The sequence below is a fragment of the Penicillium arizonense genome (assembly GCF_001773325.1).
Source record: "Penicillium arizonense strain CBS 141311 chromosome Unknown PENARI_contig044, whole genome shotgun sequence".
NCBI classification, from domain to species: domain Eukaryota; kingdom Fungi; phylum Ascomycota; class Eurotiomycetes; order Eurotiales; family Aspergillaceae; genus Penicillium; species Penicillium arizonense.
Genome location: NW_019173321.1, coordinates 27,877 through 54,303, shown reverse-complemented (window position 1 = coordinate 54,303; position 26,427 = coordinate 27,877). Strand labels below are relative to the sequence as shown.

General features: G+C 51.0%; 6 protein-coding genes across 6 annotated transcripts; 4 read left to right on the top strand and 2 right to left on the bottom strand.

Annotated features, from left to right (window-relative positions):
- Nucleotides 1-1,063: 1,063 nt before the first annotated feature.
- PENARI_c044G08211 (Zn(II)2Cys6 transcription factor) lies at nt 1,064-3,621 on the bottom strand (the record flags this gene model as incomplete). Its single annotated transcript, XM_022637247.1, has 6 exons — nt 1,064-2,060; nt 2,116-2,285; nt 2,348-2,557; nt 2,613-3,037; nt 3,085-3,463; nt 3,523-3,621. 6 exons carry the CDS (start codon nt 3,619-3,621, stop codon nt 1,064-1,066), a joined length of 2,280 nt encoding a protein of 759 aa, XP_022482889.1.
- Nucleotides 3,622-4,894: 1,273 nt separating this feature from the next.
- On the top strand, nt 4,895-11,074 carry PENARI_c044G11801 (protein kinase RIM15; the record flags this gene model as incomplete). The annotated part of the gene is made up of 2 exons (XM_022637254.1): nt 4,895-5,443; nt 5,501-11,074. The coding sequence occupies 2 exons, from the start codon at nt 4,895-4,897 to the stop codon at nt 11,072-11,074; spliced, it is 6,123 nt and encodes a 2,040-aa protein (XP_022482897.1).
- Nucleotides 11,075-12,385: 1,311 nt separating this feature from the next.
- Nucleotides 12,386-15,241, top strand: PENARI_c044G05716 (Mechanosensitive ion channel family; the record flags this gene model as incomplete). The annotated part of the gene is made up of 2 exons (XM_022637239.1): nt 12,386-13,006; nt 13,058-15,241. The coding sequence occupies 2 exons, from the start codon at nt 12,386-12,388 to the stop codon at nt 15,239-15,241; spliced, it is 2,805 nt and encodes a 934-aa protein (XP_022482891.1).
- A 497-nt stretch (nt 15,242-15,738) lies between these two features.
- PENARI_c044G09507 (uncharacterized protein) lies at nt 15,739-22,914 on the top strand (the record flags this gene model as incomplete). The annotated part of the gene is made up of 20 exons (XM_022637249.1): nt 15,739-15,945; nt 16,008-16,539; nt 16,593-16,819; nt 16,876-17,155; nt 17,206-17,439; nt 17,503-18,218; nt 18,272-18,434; nt 18,485-18,826; nt 18,876-18,999; nt 19,052-19,123; nt 19,182-19,232; nt 19,286-19,350; nt 19,408-20,029; nt 20,091-20,585; nt 20,609-20,684; nt 21,308-21,568; nt 21,628-21,715; nt 21,770-21,841; nt 21,895-22,398; nt 22,451-22,914. 20 exons carry the CDS (start codon nt 15,739-15,741, stop codon nt 22,912-22,914), a joined length of 5,595 nt encoding a protein of 1,864 aa, XP_022482904.1.
- A 289-nt stretch (nt 22,915-23,203) lies between these two features.
- On the bottom strand, nt 23,204-24,210 carry PENARI_c044G02851 (thiamine transporter TPC1; the record flags this gene model as incomplete). Its single annotated transcript, XM_022637232.1, has 2 exons — nt 23,204-23,923; nt 23,974-24,210. The coding sequence occupies 2 exons, from the start codon at nt 24,208-24,210 to the stop codon at nt 23,204-23,206; spliced, it is 957 nt and encodes a 318-aa protein (XP_022482901.1).
- A 27-nt stretch (nt 24,211-24,237) lies between these two features.
- PENARI_c044G03261 (putative Gamma-butyrobetaine hydroxylase subfamily) lies at nt 24,238-25,884 on the top strand (the record flags this gene model as incomplete). Its single annotated transcript, XM_022637233.1, has 2 exons — nt 24,238-24,277; nt 24,362-25,884. 2 exons carry the CDS (start codon nt 24,238-24,240, stop codon nt 25,882-25,884), a joined length of 1,563 nt encoding a protein of 520 aa, XP_022482895.1.
- Between the last annotated feature and the right edge of the window lie 543 nt (nt 25,885-26,427).

Genomic DNA, 26,427 nt, shown 5'->3' with positions numbered 1-26,427 from the left:
CTCAATGATGGTATGTCATAACTTGAAGTTAAACAAATTCTCCCAAGGTGAGCCGAGAGAAGGTCAACAGATCACCCGATGGAATTTCAACCGGCTTCTGGAGCCCACCACATCTACTTGTCATCAGACGAAGCTTTGGAATTCCATCAAGCCTGTTCATTTCGCCATGCGCTCATTCATTGGGTTCATCGGTGCCCTCCTCGTGTTCGTCAACTTTGGCCTGTCCAACACCCTGTCCTACGAGTTCAACGTTCAAGATGCTGGTAATGCCACCTTCGACTACGTGATTGTCGGCAGCGGCACGGCAGGTCTGACGATTGCTGCTCGACTCAAAAGTTGCGAATGGCTGTAGTGGAGGCTGGAGGGTACTACAAGCTCATACATCCAGTTGCGCGAGTCCCGGGATCTTGCAATCTCGGAGCGGGTGCAGATGTGCACACTACTATCCCGATCGAATGGGGCTTCGCGGCCCATCGAGTACCCGGTGCAAAATTTCGAGATATTCATTATCCAAGAGGGAAATGCCTGGGTGGATCGTGGGGTCCCAAACAAGTTTTCAGAGCGGCCCTGGCTGATATTGTAGGTCTGCATCAAACTTCAGTGATTTATCAAGATAAGTCACAGCCAGTCCAGGTTTACAGACAATAGAGACTGTATTTTGGCAGACCATAGGTTCAATCAATGGCGATATGGGCAGAGCTTGTCAATGACTCCAGCTATCTCTTTGAGAATATGTTGCCTTATGCAAGATGGGTATCGGCAGCGATCGCATGGCTGTTAATGACAATCGCGCCAGATTCTTTGATGTCACAGGATAGCGAGCCGTCGATGCCGGTGCATTCCTGATCCTTCCACCTGGGCACCCTCAATCAACAGGTTGTAGTGAATCTTGTGCCAAAAAAATTTATCACATCTAACAATCTCCAGTCATGCTAGCAGAAAAGATTGCTGTAGACATAATTATCAATGGGTCGGCATGATGCTTGCAGTCTGCGAGACCCTGTCAAGGGCCACGGCAAGAACACCATGAAAGACAGCAATGGAAGTCATTATAATTGTACCATTACCACATATCTTCCAAATACATCTGGTTGAGAGTATCAAACATGTTGTAGTCGCTTGGTAGACTATCAGCAGAAAAGGCAAAGCCGAGATTGTTGACAAAATGCTCATCGGGATTGGGATCAATCCCAAAGTCATTTGCACCATGTCTATTACCCCCATAGATATCCCTCGCAGAGGAATCAAACCCATTGATAGTGGCAAGCGGTGGTGTTAAGAGGGAATCTTGGGCCGGTACGTCATTTGGGCCCGAAATACCCTGTCCAAACTCAAACGGTGGTGCCATAAACCCATTACCAGCATTCAGTTCTGTCGGGTCTACCGGTTGACAAGGCATTGTGCAGCACGCATTAAACTCCAATGACGGGGCAGATGGCATCTGATCAGCATTGCAGTTCAGTCGCTGACAATATAGTTTCTCTAAATTGCGTCCGATACGCTTCGAAATATCCCAAGACGTTGAGAGTTCTCGTAAAGCCTGAAGACAGAGTCCTATAGCGGCGTGTGGCGATGGACTCTTTGCTTGGGTCTCTTCGGAAATTGAGGTGGGAACAGAACATTTCTCGATGATGATTAATGCTGCCGATAGCATGCAGTGCGTAGGTGTCACAGGGCTCAGCTTGAAGCTGCCAAAAGTCTGTCTGTACTTCTGAGCCACGACACACACTGCCCGAGCAGAGTTGTCGCTAATAGTGATGGCTTTTTGTCTGTGTCGTGTTTCTGATGCATCGCTATTGGTGTTATGTTGGACTTGTGTATTTTGAACGCAGGCCCCTGTGGCATCAGAATGATTTTTTAGGAAGGGTATACATAGCAGAATGTAGACGGTATGGTATACCATGCACAAAGTGTAGGTGTGTGGGAATCGGGAGGGGCCGGATGGACGGTCAATTTTTAACTCTTGGGCGAGGTCGTAGTACCACGTCCTGAGGTCAAGGACACAGGACTCAAAAAATGATAATCGCTGTGTGGCTTGGAGAAGTGGCTTCGGGGACCAGCTATCAAAATCGTCAGTGAACACAGGTATAGAAACGAAGTGCTCATCAAACTCACAATGCGAGAAGGACTTTTTCGAAAATACGACACAAATCAATCATTGCCCGGTGCAACTGTACCACATCTCTTTGGGAGGCAGCCCGGAGTTGCCCGTTCCCATTTGCTGAGGGCAAGCATACATCCGGTGCACATAAAGCGAAGGGCTTATTCACGACTCCTTGGGAGTCCTGTGTGACAAACAAAGGTGAGCTTAGTAAAGAAAAGGAAGAATCGAGGTTTTGAAACGTACCAGTAACGTGCAAACCCTACCTGTGTAGCTTGCTGACAGCTTGTCGTGGCAATATAGGGCCCAGTAAATCTGCCTGCGTAACTCGATCTCCATGCTCGGGAGAGCAACTGCCCCCGAGAGGACGGATGGATCCATGTTCAATCCCATATCCAGCGCCAGACGATTGGCCATGCCCTGATGAAGCCACCCAGCGGCGTCAGACCCCATTGCCTGAGTTCGAAAGTCAGTTTGTCTTGTTCATTCCGTATGGCGAGGTAGGGCTTACTATATAGGCCATGCCTAGAATAGCCAGTGACTGTATTGTTGTAATTTTGGGCCATTTAAGATCATTCTGGATCAATTTCTCGGCTTTCTTAATGAAGACCCTGCCGGCCGTGTTCGAGTCATTGGGGTCTGATCGGATTTCCATGCGTTTGCAGTATCGTGACCCCATAGCTAGAATGCAGTTTAGCAGAAGTGGGCTGAAATACCGGCCTCCATCTTTCATGGAATCTCGAAACAGCTGCTCGTTCACCATTTGCAGCCACGGCTGCTCCCACTCGAAATACAAATCGATCAGATGGGATTTTAGTTCATCGGATATCAGGCTTTCGGCTAAAAGGTCAGTGTCTTCATGAGGTTGACTTGCATAAGCAGTGCCGGAATTCCATGTGCAAGGACCGTCGGTTTGATGCGTCTCTTTGGGCGGATCTTGAAGTGATCAGCCACACTGCTAGAAAGCCTCATCTCCGACTCACCCTTTGATGAAGAGCGAAACAGCAACCGCCCACTTGTCGGCCCAAAGTATCGCACCTCGCCATCTTGGTCAAAGTTCAAAGACTCATCCAATGTGAGCGCGCCGTCAAATGTGGTACATAAATCATCGACATTTGAGCAGGGCTCTGCCCACTCGGCGTCAGGCTCTCGATCAGGACTATCCTTTTGGCCCAACAGTTGAATCGCAGTGTCTGGATCAATCCCGCGAGAGTGCAAGACACGCTCCAGAAGCTCTATTCTGTTACGCAGCATGACCACATATGACTTGGGAGCTGGTTGTCGGCCATCCTCCGCAGTCGAGTACTGACATTGGACGCCACGGTCAAGACAGCGTGAGCATGATGGTCGGACACCATCGCACTGTAGAGCTTTCATGTTAATATGGTCCATGAATGCAGTGTCGGATATACGATTCTTACCTTGGCTCGTCGTTGTCGACATGTCTCACAGGCGCGGGACGTATACTTCCTGCCCGGTCGCCTACGTCTAGCCGTGTCATCTGTCGGCGCCAGGGACATTGGAAAAGAACAAACGCTAAATGACGCGAGAGATCCTTACAATTATCTGTAGAAGCTTGAAGAGAGACCGATGGGCAGTAACATTACAAAGCAGCGCAAATTGACACCTTAATGCCTGAGGCTACAAGGCAGTGATACTGATGCCTGTTATATAAGGCTACAAAATTAGGTCATTTTCAGGTGTCGACCTGGACACCACTGGGCAGTATGGCTTGATGTGTTGCATATTTACTATTGTTATACGTGTAAACCAAACTGACTGTTTAAAACGAGAGCTTATACTTGCAGGTGTCTACCAATATACACAGATATCTGTAGATGAACCAAAATTCGAATTTACGGTCCAGGGGAAATATATACATGGAATATATATAACTGAAACTGAGGTCGTTCTCAACTCTACAAGTACAAGACGTAATACTTTCTCGTCATAGACTCGACACGGCAAGAGCCAGAGGATGTGATTGGGGAGAAGCGTAAAGTTTACTCGGGGAGTATCTCAGTGGCCTATACTTAACCAGTAGGAACTGGTCCATCCCCGGTTCTGCAAGGACAGGGATTGGGGTACAGTTATGTGTATTCTATCAGGTGATTACCCCAGGAGGCTTGGCTTTGTAGTAAAGTACAAGTAGGGTAGTTAATAGTAGTTAATAGTGGTAGGTTGATAGCAGTAGGTTAGGTGAAGAGTAGTAGGTTAATAGGGTAGAGTAGGCTATAGTGCAATTCCTCTATGCCAACTTTGTAGAGGCAAGGGCATTAACAGCTAAATCACCCAGAATCACGCCGAATAACCGCGTGTTCTAATATTTTCGAGATCCAAAAGCACTTCAAATGGAAGTACAGAAGTACGTGTGGGAATGTGCCAATCACCGCCCTCACATCCCCTCCCGACTCTCCCTCCTCTCCCACCTCACCTTTCCATTCCATTTCTTTCCTTCCATCTCTGTGAATCTTGAGGGGTTGTCTATTATCCAGCGCGTTGCTGTCGCGCCATTCCCTCCGTTAACCTCCATTTCGTGTTTCAGAACGTGTTCCGGATCACTAGACTGCGATTTGTATCGCGGTTGGATCATTGAACCCCCAAGTTCCTGAACTTCATCATGGCCAGCTGATGCTACGGATGAATCAATAACCTCGATAAAGGGCACCCGCTCTGCCCTGCAGACGGTTCTGCTGAACGCTACAATAGTTGTTAACACAATCTCCCATATTTATTCGACTTGTCTCCGCCGTTTCCCGCGAAGCTCCAACTCGCTCCGCCGAGCGTATCAGCATGGCCAGCAATGACTCCCCCAAACCCCAATTCCTCGCGCCTCCCGCCGTAACTGCTCTCAGGCAGGAGGCCCGGAACATCGATCCGAAGATGACTCGAACGTTGAGTGATGATATGCGGGAGGAACGGGAAGAGTTGAAGGAGGCAGCAGAACAGACGTTGAACATCATTGTGGATATGGACCTGGAAGGTCGCATTAAATGGGTCAGCCCATCGTGGAAACAAGTGGTCGGCTCATCGCCCGAGACAGTGGAAGGGCATATGATCTCAGAGATTCTCCTGGGCAACAAGGATGTATTCCGGGATTCGATTGAATCGATGAAACAGGATGACTCGCGGAGTCGTTTTATTCGCTTCGCGGTACAGATGGGACCGGATTCAGTTTTGAAATACGCACCGGAACCGCCACCGGTCGCGAAAGAGAAGAGTGCAACGAACACAGAGACTGTCGAGGATTCCCAGCCCGAGGAAGAGCAGAATCACAATGTGCTCAATATGGAGGGACAGGGAATTATGGTCTACGATCGGACAGATGATGAAGGCGGCCATGTGAGTTGACTTTCAAATAAATTGCCGTGATGGTTCACTGACCTTCCCCGACGACAGACCATGTGGATGTTGCGACCACTGACCGAGCCAAGAGAAGTAACAATCGATCTGCCGCCTCTGCTCGTTGAGTCTTTGGGGGTTGGAGCGGAGGTACTGGCAAACTACCTGACCGAACTAGCGGACGCAGCAGCAACAGAACCAGACCCCTCCAAGCATCCTGCGCCAACACCTGTCCTCTGTCGCATCTGTGAACGCCAGATCACACCGTGGTGGTTCGAGAAACATTCGGATCTTTGCCTGCAGGAACACCGGGCGGAGATGGACGTTCAACTGGCACAGGAGAACTTGAATGAGCATCGGCATGTCATTGTCAAGGTGTTGGATGCCCTAGAAGCTCGTCAAGGCAGGCCCTTGGTCGGCGGCGATGGCAATCCGACGCCTCTCCCTCAAGCGGAATACAAGGGGTTGTCCATCGGTCCCTCGCCCACCACTTCCGCTCCATCATCTGGTGGTGTCTCCAGCAGTAACTCAGCACCCGGCACACCACCTCGGTCGCGAGATCACTCCGCCTCTGGTGCTATGCCGAATCGACCCCGTTCTTTCACCGTGCGGAGACCACTGGCTCGTATTGTGGAACTTGTTCTTGACCTATGCGATACATCTCTGGAGATTAGTATGCCGATGATCAAGGAATCCGCCCGGACTGATGGAGAGGACTTCCGGACATTGTCTCCACAGTCTGAATCTCGAATCTCCCAGGTCCTCCAGTGGCAGTCCCCCAGTTCGAATACATTGGAACAGGAGCAGGGTCTGGCCGCATTGGCGGGAGACACCGAACAGGTTGCCAAGGCGAAAGTTGATGCTGTTGTGCGTCATCGCAAGATTGTTGAGTATGCCGAGCGTATTCGGATCGAATACACGGTGTTGGTCGAAGAATGCATTGAAGCAGCACTCAGCAAAGCAGAGCGCATAGCCTCTGGTCAGCTTAGTGACTCTTCATGCTCTTCCGACGAAGAAGCCCCGCCAGAGAGCATCGCTAGCAGTCATGTTGCCCCCGATGACATTGGCAGCAACATCGAGGAAGAACCCTTGTCACAACCCACAGGCCAGGATTTGCAACAACAAGCGCAGCCACAGCCAGCAGCGCCCTCCCCGCGGCGACCAGCATCTGCGTTGACTATGTCCATGCGAAACTCACCCGAACGGTCGTTGCTCTCACAACCAGAACGGAGGTCATCTTCGGTGGCAGTCTCGACAGGTTCCAACAGTCCCATGGAATGTCCCACCCCAAGGTCTCACAAGAGTGCTGCAGGACTTCTGGGTACATCCCAGCCTTATCGCATGGGCCTTTCCTTGGCGGATATTGACGCTGGAGAGAGTAGTGACAGCAGTCTGCCTTCTTCTGCTTTCCCAGGAGCTGTGCGAACAGACTCGCCTTCTTCTGAGAGGAGCTTTGATCGAAAGCGGAGAAGCTTGGTGCTCCCTGGGCTCTCAAGCTCTCCTCGTCGACAACCTTCCCCCGCCCGGGTTTCTGGTCCGCACTCTCCATTGCGCATGCCAAAACCTCGCATATCAAGCGGCGCTGACAGCCTACCTTCCCCAATCGTATCCCCTTCCACATACGCAAGTGAGTTGGCGCACCACTATCGTCACCACCGAAGGCAGTCATCGGCGACGTCCTCTGATGTTGCGAAGCCACCACCCTCTCCCCGCCTGCCGTCCGTGAGCCAACAACCTCGACCAGCGCCACTATCTATCAAAGATTTTGAGATCATCAAACCAATCAGCAAAGGTGCTTTTGGTAGTGTGTATTTGGTCAAAAAGAAAGCTACAGGCGAGTACTATGCCATGAAGGTCCTGAAGAAGGCCGACATGATCGCCAAGAACCAGGTCACCAACGTGAAAGCTGAACGCGCTATCATGATGTGGCAAGGTGAGAGTGACTTTGTTGCGAAGCTCTACTGGACCTTTTCCAGCAAAGACTACCTCTACTTGGTGATGGAATATCTCAATGGTGGTGACTGTTCCTCGCTGGTCAAGGTTCTCGGTGGTCTTCCTGAGGATTGGGCTAAAAAGTACATTGGCGAGGTTGTTCTTGGTGTTGAACACCTTCATAACCGAGGCATTGTCCATCGCGATCTGAAGCCTGATAATCTCTTGATTGACCAAACCGGCCATTTGAAGCTGACTGACTTTGGACTTTCACGAATGGGTTTGGTCGGACGGCAGAAGCGTGTATTGAAGAGCCCCGATGAGGCCGCCCCTGATCTGCTGAAACAAGGCTCTTTTCCTCGTGCGATATCAATCACATCTTCACGGTCGGCTTCATTCGATTTTCAGGCCAGCTCATCCCCAGGGTCTACTCCTCTTATCACTCCGGAAGTGAATGCCAGTGCCAGTCAGCCATCGTACTTCAACCTCAACCAGAGTAGCTTGAGTCGGCAGAGCTCCCGTCGCGCCTCGGGATACCGCAGTGACAGTATGGGCAGTGATGGCCTCAATGGAATCTTCCGAACTTTCTCGCTCAATGACAACCCCAATGAACCATCGGTGTCATCACCGAGCATGTTTTCAACCAGCATGGTCGACGAAGAGGGCCAAAGTGAGTCAGGCGAGTCTCCTTGTCTCCACCCCCTTCAGCCAACCTTCAGCAACCCACTCGCACAAAATACACCTCCCCAGCAAAGCATGCTACCCCCGGTGATGGCACTCTTTGACCCAGAAGACCATGATCGACGCTTCGTTGGTACCCCCGACTACTTGGCCCCAGAGACCATCAATGGTGTTGGGCAAGATGAAGTCAGTGACTGGTGGTCCTTGGGATGCATCATGTTCGAATTTATCTTCGGTTATCCGCCTTTCAACGCGGCGACCCCCGACGAAGTATTTGAAAACATTCTGCATCGCAGGATCAATTGGCCTGATGATCCAGAGGAGTACACCTCGGCAGAGTCGTTGGATCTAATGAATAAGCTCATGACCCTCAACCCCCGCGAGCGGATTGGGGCCAATGCCGAAGAGAAGTTCCCCAACGGCGGAGCAGAGATTCGCAGCCACCCATGGCTATCTGAGATCAATTGGGATACTTTGCTTGAAGACAAGGCACAATTCGTTCCCAACATTGAAAATCCCGAGGACACGGAATACTTCGATGCCCGCGGTGCCACCCTTCAGACCTTTGCAGAGGAATTGGAAGATGAGCACTCGCCTCAACCGCCAGCCACGACCGGACCCGATCGCCCCCACGATGCACTATTCAAAGTCCGATCCCAGGTGAACTCAACCAAGCGGCCGTTGATGCCACTGCATATCCCTCCTCACGTCCGCGACGCTCGGGATTCGCGAAGTCGGAGATTGAGCGAACCGGCTATGGCTGATGACTTTGGCAGTTTCAACTTCAAGAATCTGCCGATGCTGGAGAAGGCGAACAAGGATGTTATCCAGAAGATGCGCCAGGAAGCTATGCAGGCACAGCACCGACAACCAAATCCGTCGTCCGCTGTTCAGACACCCAACAGTTCAGGTCAACCCTCCTTGGAAGGGAGCCCGCTTCCCATGTCACTTCAACGAACCTTGTCGCAAAACAAGGGCAACAACCGACCGTCTTCTCCGTCGGGATTAAGCCAATCCAATTCGTCCCCAAGCAGACCATCGCAACCCTCTTCTCCCCTCCTGGTCCAGTTCAGTACTGGGACAACCCAGGAACGGCGCAAGACTTCTGGATCCTCTTCAACCACATCCCACCAATCCAGTGGGACTTTCCAGCCGTCCTCGGCTGAGCAAGGACGTATGCCAAACCTCAGACTCGGTTCTGTAGCTTCGTCTCCAGTCAAAGCCAGTCGGATTCCAGCCCATTCTCCTGAGAAGATGTCCAACAACCAACGCCATGGTAGCGTCCCGGCGAGCCGTACTCGCTCGCACACAATTGGATCTCAGGATGGGGACATGTCCTCGTTCCCCAAGGAGAGCTTCGTGCCCACCCACCATAAACGCCGTAGTCAACTATTCGATATCTCACCATCCTCTTCTGACAATGAAGACCCTCGCACAAAAGCACTTCTGAAGGTCCAACGCCGTCGACAAAGCTCTCGGCGGTTATCCCAGATCAACTTTCAAGAAGGGCCCTTCTTCCGCCCGTTGGATGTGCTCATTTGTGAGGACCATCCTGTCTCGCGATTGGTCATGGAACGGCTGTTTGAAAAACTTCGCTGTCGGACTATTACTGTCACGAATGGCGCGGAGGCAGTCAGATATGCCCTCAGTGAGGTTCAGTTCGATATCATAATGACTGAATACCGACTGCCCCAGGTCAACGGTGTTGATTTCGCCCGCATGGTGCGGGAGACACGAAGCGCCAATCGGCACACTCCAATCATTGCTGTTACTGGCTACTTGAAAGACCTTCCTGAGAATCACAACTTTGACGCGCTGATCCAGAAGCCACCAACTTTGCCCAAGCTCACCGATGCCTTGTCGAAATGGTGCATGTGGAAACCTCATTCCGCCGACTACAATGCGTCCCAAACCGTCACTGTTCCAGGCTCGGGTGGTCGCTCTACTGCTCCCGTCACTGCGGATAGCCCTAGTTCGGCGTCCTCTGGATTCGTCCTAAACCCTCCCAGCTCATACCGAGGATCCAGTCGCGACGATTCAATGAGCAGCAGTGTCTTTGGTGATATGGAATCCGTCAAATCCGACGAAGTGCCAGTTATCATCAGTCGCAACACTGAGGACTGGGATCGAAGTCACGGTGGCTTGGGTATATCGGACGACCAGCACCCTGGTAGCCCGGACCCTAAGGCTGTTCCTCTTCCCCACCTCCTTCACGCCGCCACTGCACCAGCTGCCATGGACGCAAATGGTGGTCTCACGCCCAGGAAACAACGCTCAAGTGAATCCATCCGTGCCAAACGGGAGTCCCTGGAGAAAAAGCGCTACGAAGGTGCTGAATCGGGCGACGACGAGGACGAAGAGCTTGGCAATTCTCAAACACGTCGCAGTCCGCCGTCTCGAAACCGCCGCCCTGGCTCCAAGCTGGGCATTGAGATGATGCGAACCAACAGCCGTGGCAGTGTTGTCAGTGGCAGCGAAGAACTCCTGAAGAAGGAGAGGGAAGCGCTTCGTAATCAAGGCGACTCGGCTTATAATGAAGAGAGCGATAGGTCCTTGGGATCGCCTGCTAGCACGAGCTTGGAGGATCGGTTTGAGGGCCTCAGCATTCCTGAAGAATCAGAAGGAGACGATCAAATTGGTCCTCGGGACTCTCCAACTTCTTCAAGGTCAGGGCCATCCACCTCTCAGCACCGCCGACCCTCCTTGTCACACCAGGATACCTCAATCTACTCTGGATCTCCTGCATCCAAGCCTAGCCAGGGCCAGACCACCCCGCCGTGGGACTTGGCCCAGGGCATTCCCCATCTCTCTGGTCCGCCGATTACCCCTGAAGTTAAGATCTCTGGCAACACGCTCGACTCCGGCTCTGGTCCAGACACTGACTTCCGTCTTACTCCCGACCCTGACGCCACCCCACGGCCTCTTCATCCCTCCCCCAGTCTGGATCCGGAGCAGACCCCTCGGCCACCTGAGCGACACCGATCCGACTTGAGCTCCGCGTTCAAACGACAAAAGTAGCGTCCAAGCGCCTTTCGATTTGACGATCATCTTCTATTCTGTTTACATATTTTTGCGCACCTACATTTCCTTGCTCTGTACAACTTTTGTGTGCTTATTTACCAGGGGATTCCCCGGCATCACACCGTATCCCTTCCCTCACGTCTCTTATGTCTGAATGTTTGTTACTCTTGGAGCAGGGTGTTCCGGTCTTTTTATCTCTTTCCTTGCACTGTTCAAGCGATGATAGTCTACTTTTCATCCATGTGAGAATTAAATACCAGCTTGACGCTGGTTCTCCTTTTTATACTGCTTCTTCGTAACTCGAGAACCGAGCCACGCCTATTTTTGGACGCGGCCCGTACGTGTCCACCTCAACGTGCGACTGCTGTCAACTGTTAGAGATCAGCGCGGCCCACACTTTGTTTGAATTATAGGAGACACAGTTGGTGCAGAGCATGACGCCACTCATTTAGGCGAACCCGAGTCTTTGCCGTTTTATTCGTTCTCACGTCTTCGAGGTGCATTAGTGGTAATGTCCTGTGCGTTGATCTGCATTTACAGCCTACCTTTACATTCACGCTTGTGTTTACGTTTACAGTTTTTTACATGGATCGATCGGATCGAGACAGGACAGGTCCAACTGTGCGTCATGAATGATATCACGACTCAACCAGGGGTCCAGGGGGCTGTTTACCTACTTGCCGTGATACTTTTATATCTTATAAAGTTCAGATTGATTCTCATACAGGGGTGCTATAGCAGAGGAGGGGGAAACTTGGCAAGATAACACTATTATTCAGCAAGTTATGCAGTGAAGATGTCCATGCAGTCTGGGATTTCCAAGTAAATCACAATCGCCACTCGGTGGAGGTAGTGGAGTTGGTGGACCTTGATGAGCCTGTCAGAGACGTGCGGAACTCAATGCCCATCGATGCTTTGCTGGCCGAGACTTGCCAAGATGTAATTTGAAAAGCCCTCCTGAATGTGCTAGTATAGAATTGTATTAAGTTAATTGTTTAGAGTGAAGATGTAGGTAGAAATGCAGAACGTAAGGTTTTTTATAGATCCAACTATAGCTGCAACTACAACCTCACCTCACCTTGCCTCATGATAACACAACACAAGCCACAAGCATAGAGTCCAGACAGTCCAGATCAATCTTGGTCTTGACCCACCAGATCCACCAAGTTTCACTCGAAACTCGACGCTCATTTCTTTTCTCTCTTTGTACTCCCTGTCTCTACCTGTGGACGTTTCTTTTCACTCGCTTTATACCAGAATCGCCACGTTCACATTCTTCCCCCATCATTCCTTTGGCCTGGTGCCAACATGTCATCGCCTATAGACGAGCGCAAGACCTTTCATCTACAACCCAAGGACAAGCACAGAGACGACGACGACGTTTCCCCCACGTCCGACGATGGTACCTATGTGACCGAACCCGAAACCCGCCGTGATCCGAGCCACCTCAAAGTTGACACCAGCTACGATGTCGCCGACGATGAACCTCCCATGCGCACCCCCTCCGCGCGACGAGAGCAGGCCACTCGACTCGAGGACGATTTGTTGCTGCTCCAGGCCGAGCGCGTGGTGTCGCGCTCGACCCACGACGATGACGAACACGATAAGAACTCGATCAGTCGCGCTCGCTCGCGTCGCTCCGAGCAGGTGGATGAGTTCGACGAGGCGACCAATCCGTTGCACGAAAAGGCCGCGATCTACAAGCCTCCTGAGTCGCCCAATACCAAGATTGCTGTCTTTGTGAAGCGGCTGCACCAGTCTAGCTTCCTCGTGCGCTACGTGACCTATATTGCCCCTGTGGTTTTAATTCTCTTGATTCCCCTGCTGGTCGGTGCTCTCAAGTTTCGCAATGCGAGTGTCGGTGGTGTACAGTTGATGTGGTTCTCCATTTGGTTGGAAATCGTCTGGTTAACTCTCTGGGCCGGTCGGGTAAGTTGAACATGCGAATTGCTTCCAGACTATTGCTAATAGGTTGTCTAGCTCGTCGGAAAGTGTGTGCCTATTGTGGTCGGTGTCTTCGCCAGTATCTTCACCAACAACGCGAAGAAATGGCGCGACATGGCCAAGCAGTTGGAGCTCCACGCGGCGTTGTTCTTTTGGTGGCTCGGCGTGGAGATTTCTTTCTTGCCCACGATGAAGAACCACCACGTTGACGGCGATAAGACCACGCGGAGCTGGGAGAATACCCTCAACAAGATCATCATCGTCATCTTCGTCTGGACCATCCTCAATTTCATCGAGAAGATCCTCATCCAGTTGATCGCCATCAGTTTCCATCTCCGCACCTACGCCGACCGCATTGAGATCAACAAATTCCAGATTGGTAGTCTCACGAAGCTCTACGAGTTCTCTCGCAACACTTTACCCGATAAGAACGACCAGTTTGAGGAGAAGAAGGAAGATTCCGGTGCATCAGGGACCAAGACTCCCCTGCACTACGCTGGAAAGGCTCAGCGGAAGGCCGTTGGCGCGCTGAACAAGGTCGGAAACAAGGTCGGTGATGTGGCTGGCGCCGTCGTGGCCGATGTCACTGGTCGCACGGCCACTCGCAGCACCGATGCCTACCAGGTCATCCTGACTCTCCTGCGAACCACCTCGGGGTGCCAGGTCATGGCCCGTCGTCTCTACCGCACTTTTGTCCGCGATGGCTTTGACACGGTGTTCGGCGGTGATCTCAAGGCTGCCTTCGATGACAGCGAGGAAGCCGAGGCCGCATTCGCCATGTTTGATCGTGACATGAATGGTGACATTTCCATGGAGGAATTGGAAGCCGTCTGTGTGGATATTGGTCGCGAGCGCAAGTCCATCACCGCATCGCTGAAGGACTTGGACTCTGTTGTGTCGAAACTGGATGATGTCTTCATGTTCTTCGTGTTCGTCGTCGTTATCATTGTGTTCTTGTCGCTCATCTCGACCTCGGCCGCTGGTGTCCTCACCTCTGCCGGTTCTTCGATTCTGGCCCTGTCGTGGTTGTTCTCTGCCACGGCTCAGGAGTTCCTCCAGTCGGTCATTTTCGTTTTCGTCAAGCACCCCTTTGATGTCGGCGACCGTGTGACTATCTACGGTAACGCCGGTGATGCCGGTCTCGGTGATGATTACTTCGTCAAGGAGATCACTTTACTGTACACCGAGTTCAAGAAGATGCAAGGACACGTGGTTCAGGCGCCCAATAGCTACCTCAACTCACTCTTCATTTTGAACCAACGTCGCTCAGGTGCACTGGCTGAGGCCGTTCCCATTGTCATCAAATACGGCACAACCATTGACCAGCTCGACACCTTCCGACAGCGACTCCTTGAGTTTGTACGCAGCGAGAAGCGTGATTTCCAAAGCAACATCCTTACTGAAATGCGTGCTGTTACAGAGAACTTTTCTCTTACGCTCAATGTGGTTTTCTTCTATAAGTCCAATTGGCAGAACGAGGGTCTCCGTCTGCAGCGCCGCAACAAGTTCATTTGTATGATGATGATCGCCCTGCAGGAGATCGGAATCGAGGGACCACGCATGAACCTCCAGGGTGCCAAGTTCGACATCCCATTCCATGTCAACTATGGCAACCCGCGCTCGGCAGGTCCCCGTGGCAGCCCCGAAGAGCCTGCCGAAGCCGAGGAGATCCCTCTCTCCGAGTCCCACCATCTCCCCGAAAACACCGGCACCAGCAGCAGCAGCGCCGCCCGCCACCCATCCATTCTCCGAAAGGGCATGAACACTGCCACTGCCCGCGCCCGTGGTCCATCCGTTTCGCAGCACAAGCACGTCGATTTCTCCTTGGGAATGTCCAACATGGCCTCCAACGACATCATGGGCGATGTGTTTGAGGACCGCGGTGTGCGTGTCGACGATGTCGTCCGCAGTGCCAACCGCGATGCCACCGAGCGCCGCATGCAAGAAGTCACTGAAGAAGAGGAGGAACGTCGGAGTCGGACCTCTTCTTCCCGGCACCGTCGCCCCTCGAATCTGAGTGCTCCCAGCAACGACGGAGGTCGCCGGTCGACCGACGCTCACAGCTTCCGCAGCGGCCAGTCCTCTCTCAGTCGGAACCGCTTCTTCCACCATCGCAGCAATCTCAGTCAAGATCGCGACGACCTCATGGAACAGGGTCGCTCCGATCTACCCCCTCCTCCTCCTGCCTCAGTCCCCGGTTCCAAGGAGCACCCGAACTGAGTGAACAGCTGTGTGATTGTTGATTAGACCTTCTGATCTCATTTTGACTGCACATAAACTCCCATTTTATTCCCTTTCTTTGCTGCACAGGCACTTACATTGGTGCGCTCTGTCGACTAATCTCTCCTTCTACCATACATATATCCCCATACCAGTCTTTAACCCTCTTTTTTCATCTTCTGCGTCATGTAAAGCGTTCGGGTTGTGATTTGACCTCGATATAAAGAACCCCCTTTTCCATTCATGTGTGATAATCGCATCTATGTGTCTATGCATCAAGTTCCAATCAAATTCTCTATACGTACAAACATCATCCACAGTACTACAGTACTTTTGCAAGTGACACAACTCGGATTAATTTGGATTTCTTCAACCTCCAGTGAGGTTGCATCGATAAGTATCGGGGTTAGAGGGTTCGGAGTTCGGAGCTCTAACATCGGAGCCTAACGCCATATAAAGCTGACGGGCTTTCTCTTTCAGAGCCTCATCCATCTGCCATGTCTTGTCCAGCTGGCAGTGATAATCTTCTCGGCCCGCGAGTGAACCTCTCCTGTCGGCCTTTTGATTTCACACTTCTTTTCGAAGATGCGCTTTTCACGGTCTTACCAACGAGCCTGTTTCTCCTGGCCGCGACAGCACGTCTCAGTGTCCTTGTTCGTGCTCCGGTGAAAGTGAACTCACATCGGTTGGCGACGTGGAAGCTTGTACGTATATATGATGTTTCCATACTACACAAGCCCGAGATACTGAACGGTGTCCCGTATAGGCTGTTCTCGGCTTGCTATTACTTTTCCATCTACTATATCTCGCATTTCGCATCCAGGACCCCCATCTATACACAAGCCTAGCATTGGCTTCTAGCATTCTGGATGTCGTTGTTATCATGATATCGCTCCTCTTGTCATGGCTGGAAGATCAACGCTCGATACGGCCATCGGACTTGATGATCATTTATTTTGCTGTCACAAGTATTCTTTCACTCGCTCGGGCCCGCACTCTTTGGCTTTTATCAGTGAATGCTACCAAATCGGCTATTTTATGGACATTGGTCTGTGTTGGCACGGCTGCTGTGCTGAGCATCGAATCTGTGCACAAGACTCAGCGTTTGCGCATGGCCTATCGGCAGCCAAGTAAAGAAGTCACCGCGAGCTTCTGGGTTCGGAGCTTCTTTATCTGGGTGATCCCACTGTTTCGCACTGGATTCTCAACCATCCTTTCGGTTCATGATATGCCCAATGTTGACGATGCGTTGACGGGGGCAGAGGCTGAAAGGAAGATTCTGAAAGCATGGGCTTGTGGTAAGAAGTCTTGGAGATTAAATTCGGACTTCAATGCTTATGAAACCGTACAGTCGAGCCGGGGTCTAAGCATCGCCTGCTACGAGCTGCTTGTCGTGCATACTTCTTGCCGTTGATTAGCGCCATCGTCCCCAGACTTTGTCTCTCTGCGTTCAAGTTTTGTCAACCGTTCCTCATCTCGGCCACCTTGAATTTTGTGTCTTCGCCGTCGACCCCAGAGAATAAGATCTATGGGTCTGCATTGGTGGGCGCGTATGTGCTCACATACCTAGGGATGGCTGTATGTATCTTATGTAGCAAATCCATGCCCCTAGAGATAGTTGACAACCTATCCAGATCTCAAACGCAGTATACTGGCGCCAAGCGTTCCGCCTCAACACCATGTCTCGCGCAGGTCTTATTCCTCTGATATACCGACAGACCACGAAGCTCCGCTCAGGCGACTTCAAAGACAAGCCCGCTATAACCTTGATGGGTACCGATGTTGAGCGCATTGTCTCTACGCTCCATGCTCTGCACGAGGTATGGGCAGCCCCGTTGGAAGTGGGTGTTGGGATATTTCTATTGGAACGACAACTGGGGGTTGCTTGCTTGATCCCAGCAGTTATTTCACTCCGTAAGGCGATCTCCTGCATTATGACTGTGTTAGCTCTAACAGACATGTAGTTGCTGTCATTGCCACCGTGCCGATTTCCCAAAAGTCCAACATAGCCATCAGCCGATGGATTGAGCGGGTTCAAGCTAGACTGAGCGTAACATCCAGCATGTTGCAGGACATGAAGTCTATCAAAATGCTGGGTCTGACCGAGAAGCTGTTCGAGTCTGTATCCCAGTTGCGGCGAGTAGAGCTGCAAGTCTCTGAAAGATTTCGGAGATTGCTTGTCGGCCAGGTCATTTTGTGTAAGTTGCTCGTTCATACTCAGCGGGAACAAGCAGCTTTCGGTATACTGATAGTAAAACTAGCAAACATTCCTCTCACCCTGGCACCCTTTGCTACCTTCAGCATCTTTACTATCATCTCCGCGGCCAAAGGCAGTGAGTCGCTCTTGTCGACACGAGTGTTCACCTCACTCTCTTTGATCTCCCTGATGACTGCGCCGTTGCTCATTTTTGTTCAACTTCTCCCATCTCTATATCAGTCCATTGCATGTTTCGACCGCATCGAGATGTATTGTACCAAAGTTCCTTTTGACTTTGCAGACGAGAATGTATGGGCAGACTCCATAGAGCTCTCTGACACTCTCTCGAATTTACCGCCAACCTCGCAGGATTCAGTAGTAGAATTCCACAAAGCCAGCTTTTCTTGGTCCCAGGAAACCTCCCCAGTCTTGCACCATTTGGAATTTGCAGTCAAGAGAAAGATGATCACGGCCGTAATAGGACCCGTTGGAAGCGGCAAATCAACGCTACTGGAAAGCGCACTCGGTGAAACTGTGTTGACAGAAGGATCAATATCACCGTTCCAGTCAACGGTCGCTTACTGTCCTCAAACTGCGTGGATCGTCAATGACACGATTCGCCAAAACATCACAGGCCCGTCATCATTCGACCCAAAGTGGTATAAGTTTGTCATTTGGGCGTGTGCTTTGGAAAATGACCTTGAAGACATCCCTGGAGGAGATCTTTCCAAGGCCGGCAGTTCTGGGGTAACGCTCAGCGGTGGTCAAAAGCAAAGAATTGTATGTGATGAGCCTTTGACAAACTTAAGACCATTGATCTGACACAAACACAGTCCCTTGCCCGAGGCCTTTATTCGCGTGCTCCAGTTTTGGTGCTGGATGATGTATTCAGTGGACTGGATAACAAGTCCATAAGTACTATAACATCTCGCCTCTTCGCGTCCGATGGGCACTTCAAGGATTCTGGAAGAACTGTTATCCTTGCAACGCACAACCGTAAGTTTAAACAGAAATGCGACACACGGGCTGGATTGATAGAATTACAGATCGAGTACTCGCATACGCTGATGAAATCATTGTGCTGGACGATGGAAAAGTGACAAACATCACGACGTACGACTGCATTCGACATTCTTTGCCCCAAGACAGCGATACCGAATCCAGTGAAGCTTCATCGGACGAAAAAGTATACAATGTTAGCAAGTTGCAGACTAAGAACTCTGATCCAATTGTCCAATTACGCGAGGCTGAAGAAACCGATCAAGACATGTCTCGCAGAGATGGTACATGGTCCGTTTATGCATATTACCTCCAGTCCGCAGGCTGGAAGATGATTGTTATTCTCGCAACTTCGGTTGTGCTCTTTGGATTCTCAGATAAATTTACGAGTGAGTTGTCGCCATTGACTTGAATGTTTTCTCTCTGACTGTGACCTAGCCATCTGGCTTCAAAGATGGTCCGATGCCAACGAGCAACACCCGAATCAGAAACCGGGATTGTATCTCGGCGTATATGCGGGATTGTTTGGAATTTCTCTCGTGTCGCTTGTTGCTGCCTGCTGGTCAGTCACATCAGAGAGTCTCCATGGTATGCTACTGACTAAAGGAATTCAGGGCGTTGTTTGTCCGCGTCATCAATAACACCGGCCTAATGATGCACGCCCATCTTCTGAGATCTACCTTGAAGTATAGACTCTTCTGAATTTGCCCATGAGATGCCTGTAACGCTGACCTTCTTTTCCAGTGCCCCTTTTAGCTTCTTTCAAAAGGTCGATGCTGGGCTGACAACAAATCGGTGTGTGCTTCCGGTTTTGAGATGATATGTGCTGTGCGTACTAATTCTCGCAGATTCAGCCAGGACATGGAGCTCATTGATATGACTCTCCCAAGTCAAGCAATCAACACATATCTTGGTAGATACAATCTAGTGTTCAAATACCCTCTCGTGCCTGAACTGATGGAATTGATAGGGCTTTCCAACTGCTGCGTGCAGCTTGTCATACTTTGCATCATGGGAAAGTATCTGACAATAACCGTCCCTGCCTTAGGAGTCATTCTGTTTTTCGTCCAGAGGTACTACCTCCGTACCTCGCGACAAGTGCGTCTGCTCGACATTGAGGCAAAGTCACCTTTGTTCACACATTTCGTGGAGACTATGCAAGGCATATCTGCCATTCGAGCCATGAAATGGAAGGTGCCGTTCCAAGAACGGTTGGAAGATGCACTCAACCGATCACAAAAACCATTCTATATGCTCTTCTGCATCCAGCAGTGGCTGCAACTGGTCCTCGACTGTGTTGTTATGGCTCTCGCGGTCATCTTAGTTTCGCTGGTTGTTTCATTGAAAAGCCAATTTAGCGCGGGTTCCATCGGTGTGGCCTTGAACCTGATCTTAAGTTTTAATACAGATCTCATGATCTTGATCAAGTCTTGGACTATGCTTGAGACTTCTATCGGGGCAGTCTCGCGTGTCCAAAGCTTTGTCAAGGACACACCATCAGAGATTGAGCCTGAAGGTACTATGGCTGACCTCCCGCCTCAGTGGCCTGCTTACGGGGAAGTCATATTTCAAAATACCGTGGCGAGGTATAGGTATGGCTCCCCTTGGGTTACTTTATATCACCACACTCGCACTGACCCAGATAATAAACAGCCCTGATGCTCCACCAATCTTGAATAACGTCTCTCTCTCAATCAAGCAAGGCGAGAAAATCGCAATATGTGGCCCGTCAGGTAGTGGCAAGACATCACTAATCCTCGGTCTGCTGCAAATGATTGAGCTGCAAAGTGGCAGCATCCAGATAGACGGGATGGATCTCAGCACCTTACAATGCCATGAGGTGCGCTCTCGTGTCAATGTTATCCCACAGGAACCATTTTTCATACCTGGTACCCTGAGATTTAACCTGGATCGTGGGACTGCCATCAGCAGCCTCCCGGACGCATGTCTCATAGATGCTCTTGAGACAGTAGGTCTCTGGAAAAAGATTGCCAGTGGGGATGGAGGACTTGACCAGCCATTATCAGTATCGGACTGGTCAATGGGTGAGCGTCAGCTCCTTGCTCTGGCGCGCGCATTGGTGATGAAAAGTGCAATCCTGGTATTGGACGAAGCGACTAGCAGGCATGTTTTGCGTTCTCTCCAGTTGTACAGTAACTGACAATTTCTAGTGTGGATTGGGAGACTGAAGCCACGATGCAGGCTATCATCGAACGCGAGTTTGCATCTCAGACAGTGATCTCAGTGGTACATCGTTTGCGTTTTATAGAGCGGTTTGACCGGGTTGCTCTAATGAAGCAGGGCCACCTCGTTGAATGTGACCGGCCTCAGAATTTGCTATCGACACGATCAGAATTCCGGGCATTTTGTCATACAAGACAAGGCGATTGAAGCATGGAAGTCTACTGGTCTAGAAAGACGGGCTATCTATAAGGAAGGGCATGGCAATATATGTGAATATAGCAGCTGGGTATGTATAGTGTTCATACAGCGGAATTCAGATAGTTCCAAAGAAAGCTCAAATCATAAACGAGTGAAGAATGAAGAACGAACATAATTTTCGATTTTCAGCCTGTAGCTAAATTGTACTCAGTTTGGCAGTTTGCTGGGGAGATTTGTTGTCACCGAACGCCAACACAAACCTCTTCCATCTCGCACTCTCTTCCTATCTCCCTCTCTATTTCGGATTCCTCCGTCTTGACACTGTAGTCAAGTAACGGCAATATGCGAGGCGAGGTAACGTTCTAAGCCCTGCTCTGATTGTCCTTTACCCTTCCCCGGCATCTCCACCTCCCCATGACACGCATGCTACTTGGCTTCCAAGCCCGAAAAACCTAAGCAAGCGAGCTGATACTAACTTGAGACCTCAGGTTTGCCATATTCACATTGGCCAAGCTGGTGTGCAGATCGGCAATGCTGCGTGGGAGCTGTATGTCCACCCGTTGCCTCACCACTCCCATGCTAAGACGAGAGACAGTTACCTACTTGAGCATGGACTCAACGCCGACGGATCCATCAACCCTGATGTGACCGATGACACTGTGACAAGCGGATCTTATGAGACTTTTTTCACAGAGACCACCAGCGGCAAATACGTCCCTCGCGCTATTTTTGTTGACCTCGACCCGTCAGTATGTGCCTGCATGTACCTTGAAACACATTGGAAAGCTGGACTAACGGAGTGTGGTAGCCCATCGACGAGATCCGCACCGGTACATACCGTCAACTCTTCCATCCCGAGCAGCTGATCAGCGGAAAGGAAGATGCTGCAAACAACTGTAAGTCTCGACCTTGGAGTCACTGGCAGAACAAGGAAAGCTAACATGTGGCAGATGCACGTGGCCACTACACCGTAGGCAAGGACATCTCTGAAAGCGTTGTTGATCGAATTCGTCGTGTGGCCGGTAAGTGAAACGTTGAAGGCGTTGTCGGTGGGTCCAGGCTGATCATTTCATAGACAACTGCAGCTCTCTGCAGGGTTTCATGATCTTCCATTCATACGGCGGCGGTACGGGTTCTGGATTTGGCGCCCTGCTATTGGAACGTATCACCACTGAATTCAGCCGCAAGTCCAAGCTGGAGTTCTCGGTCTACCCTTCGCCTCGTACCTCGACTGCAGTGGTGGAGCCATACAACGCCGTGCTGTCCACCCACAGCACCATTGAGAACTCCGACTGCACTTTCCTCGTGGACAATGATGCCGTGTACGACCTATGCCGCCGCAACTTGGATATCCCCCGTCCTGGTTACGAGCACATGAACGGTCTCATCGCCCAGGTGGTCAGCTCCATCACCTCAAGCTTACGGTTCGATGGTGTGCTCAACGTCGACCTAGCCGAGTTCCAGACCAACTTGGTACCATATCCGCGTATTCACTATCCTTTGATCTCGTATGCTCCGGTAAACAGCGAGAAGAGCAGTTCTCATGAGAGCTTCAAGGTGCAAGATCTCACCTTCAAATGTTTGTCACCCTGTCCAACTTGATATATTCCTCTTGACTGACTCGCTCATAGGCTTTGAGCCAAGAAACCAGATGGTCATCTGTGATCTCCAAAAGGGCAAGTACATGGCTGTGGCTCTGCTTTACAAGGGCGATATCGTTCTCCGCGACTGTGTGCAGGCTGTCGCTGCTCTCAAGGCCAAGACCTCCTTCAACTTGGTACAGTGGTGTCCTACAGGCTTCAAACTGGGGATCAATTACCAAAAGCCTGTCCGTGTCCCTGGCAGTCAGCTCGCTCCCGTGGACCGCTCGGTCAGCATGCTGGCTAACACTACAGCTATCGCCGAGGCATGGTGCCGCCTTGACCATAAGTTCGACCTCATGTACTCCAAGCGTGCTTTTGTACACTGGTATGTGGGTGAGGGCATGGAGGAGGGTGAATTTTCCGAGGCTCGTGAAGATCTCGCTGCTCTTGAGAAGGACTACGAGGAGGTGGCCGAAGATAGCGTTGTGGAGGCAGGAGAGACTGAGTACTGATTGCGCTCGGCCCGTTGTCCCTTTCAGTACATATTGCTCTTCCCTTGGCTGAGGCTATGCTAAGGTCTGTTTGACGACGTCTTCACTGTTGTTCTTAGCGTTCAAGCCTTGTTAGGAGAACTGGCGTTATCTTGACCAAGAAGGACGGATTTCAAGGCACGAAAAGGAAGAGTTTGAAAAAGAAATCCCATGTCTTTATGAATTTTCGCCTAAATCTATTATTAACCTTGTATTCCCAACGCCATTCAATGCTCCATGCAGGTGGATGCTAGTAAAGCCACACAAACGTTCAGGTGGCGGCTGCAACCTCCAGCTTTTCAAGAGCGCTCAATGCGCGCTCATAAGTCCACATGGTCACTGCACTCGCCGGCGCCGCCTTGAGTAAGCTCACCGTTAACCCACGGTATAACCCCCGGACGCCCTGTGTGCGCAGAATCAACGCAATGCTCTGGATAACCCCCTTGTATTCGGGAATATTGCGATGGACATATCGTGTCCTTGTCGGCCCTTGTACCTGCAAGCGCTTGCGAACCAGATCGAGCGGAAACACACCGGTCTTGGCTAATACACTGGCGAACACACCAGCAGCAGCATCCCCTGTACCAAATGGTAAGACATCCCACGTGGCCATAGCTGGTCTGAGCGCTTCATATGTCGTGAAAAAGAGGCCCATGTATGGCACGACTTGCGCAATAGCGGCGGAGCAGCCCCGGAAGAACCCTGGCATGCCCTCCTGTCGCGCAATATCCATCACCGAAGCCCGCAATGAGCCATATACACGGTCTGAGCCCTGTGCCGCAAACCGTGTGCGGAGGAGGTCCAGCGGGTATGTTGCTCCTGTGGCACACCCACCTGCTACAGCACCGGATATGAAGGATTCGGCGGATGAAGGGGGTCGGTAGGGGCCGAGTTGAGCCAGGGCCTGTGTTGTTCCTCGATATGCGGTAAATTGGATGGCACCGTAACAGACATACATCATCTCGGCTGGGATGTTGCCCTTCCAAAGACCCTGTCACTGGGTTAGTATTGGTACCGACTGTTTCCAAGGCCGGAACGTACGGTGATTCCTTCTTGCTTCACAATTGCCCGCATTGTGGACAGCGTCCCCTTATAAACTGGACCATCGACCCCTTGGTGTGAGATTGGGTCTGACAGTGAGTGTATCTGCAGTTGCAGTCGGATCTTGACAACATCCAGCGGCGCAATGCAGAACCGCGAGATCAGGCCGGCGATCCCGCCGGCCAGCACGACCTGTCGTTTGGTGCCTTCATCTTTGAGATGCTCGGCCCCTGACATTGGGAAGAAATGAATCAGAGAATTGCCATGGCTAGGACAGGAATGAGCAACAAAAACAAGACTTTACGTAAGTTTGAGTCGCCTCCGAGATGAAGAATGATAGCGGCCTGAGGCAGGAATATTAATGCCTGAGGTCTTACTTCTGCCTGAGGTGTCAGCCGTTCAGCCGAGGTCCCCCGCGAAACAGGTCGACTCTCACGTTCTCTCGGCTCTGTTCACTGCCTCAATTCTCCTTCAATTCACCTCACTACCTCCATGCATCGTCTACGAACTCCAGCTGTCCTTCGGCAGCTGCCGAAAGGATTATCACGCCCAATGCCTAGTCGTAGCTTTTCCGTTGCGGCTAATCGGGCCAACAGTTCTCCGCAATCTGACCCCCACGACTCAACAAGCATAGCAAAACAACTACGTGAAATTACCGAAACTCTCCGCAAAGCTCCCAAATCGGCCTCTCAAGCTGCAGCTCCAAAGTCTTTTACACATAAGAATGTTATCGTGGAGGGTCGCGGCCAATGCTGGCTGGACAAGGAGGTGTTGTACTTGCATTGCGAGGATGGTAGAACAATGAAACTGCCTTATACCTACCTACGCGATCTTTGTCAGTGTCCTCTGTGTAAGGACCAACACTCGCACCAGCGTCCTTTCCGCACGAACGATATTCCAAAGAATGTTGTTCCTCACTCGGTCAAGTGGAACGGGATCAACCTTGTCATTCAATGGACCAATGACATCCCCGGCTATCCAGCCCACCACAAGTCGGCATGGCTCCTCAAGGATCTGCAAGAGCCCAGGCACAACCCCCATGACCTGACAGAGGACACTAGACCGGTGCCATGGGGTGGAACACGCATGGAACAAGACCAGCATTGGATTTCGTACGAAGACTACGTTGCTGGTGGTCCTGGGTTTGCCAGAGCCATGTGTCACTTGCAATCTAAGGGTCTGATATTCGTTAAAGATATTCCCAAGTCCAGGGAGATGGTTGAAAAGATCGCCACAGGCATGGGTCCCCTGCGCAACACGTTTTATGGATCAACTTTTGATGTGCGGACTGTTCCAAATGCGCAAAATGTGGCATATACCAACACGTTTCTTGGTTTCCACATGGACTTGATGTATATGAACGAGCCACCTGGATACCAACTCCTCCACTGCTTGGAGAACTCGTGCCAGGGAGGCGAGTCGCTGTTCGCGGACGCGTTTTATGCAGCCGAAACCATGCGTGATGATTACCGGCCTGAATTTAGCGAGCTTTGTGAGCAGCATTTGGGCTACGAGTACAGACATGAGAACAGCATCTACTATAACGAGCGACCAGTGTTCGAGCTGGACCCTAAAACAAAAGAACTACGCCATGTGAATTACTCGCCCCCCTTTCAATCTGCTCTTCCGCCATCGAGAGGCAATGAACATGATCCCCAATCTATAAACAAGTTGCAAGATGCCCTTTCAGTCTTTACTGGGCTCATCGAACAGAAGAGTGCTACCTTTGAGCTCAAGCTCAACCCAGGTGAGTGTGCTATCTTTGACAACCGACGAATTGTTCATGCGCGCCGGCAATTCGACTCCACTGGAGGATCCCGCTGGTTAGCAGGTGCATATGTCGACACCGATGCTCTGCTCTCTTGCTTCGCCGTTGCCCGGAAAAAATTTCCTGCAGCCTGGAAGAAGTGAGCAAAATAATTTAAAGAAGAGGATACGCTGCAATTGAAAATAGACCTGAATTAAGGCAATGCTTCCAGTGCTTGAAGAAACGGATATCTGGTTTTAGTAGAAGTGAGGATGATTTCCCTCGGATGTACTTGCAAAGTTTGGAGAGTACTGGGCAGGCAACCTTGTTATCTTCACATGGCATGGTAATGAGGTTGCATGGCAATGAGGTCGTATGGCATTGCATCAATATTCTTGCAGTGGGCTTGTATCTCGGCTTTGATCTTACAGGCTGAAGGCGCCGTGGATAATCCTTACTAAGGTGAAACTTGTGTATATACATTTGAATCTAGGAAAAGAGATCGGTGATGTCCGCGATGAATGGTTTGGATACTGCTCAGTTGAACTAGAAGCAACGAAGTGTGGTAGGTGAAGGGTGAATGGGTGGAGAGAAAACAATCTAACATGCACAGAAGCCTCGCCAGAACTAAGCATATATCATTATGTTAGATTTTTAGCATCTAGCCCCAGGGACAGGGAAGTCATGGGTATCGTGCAGCGAAAGCC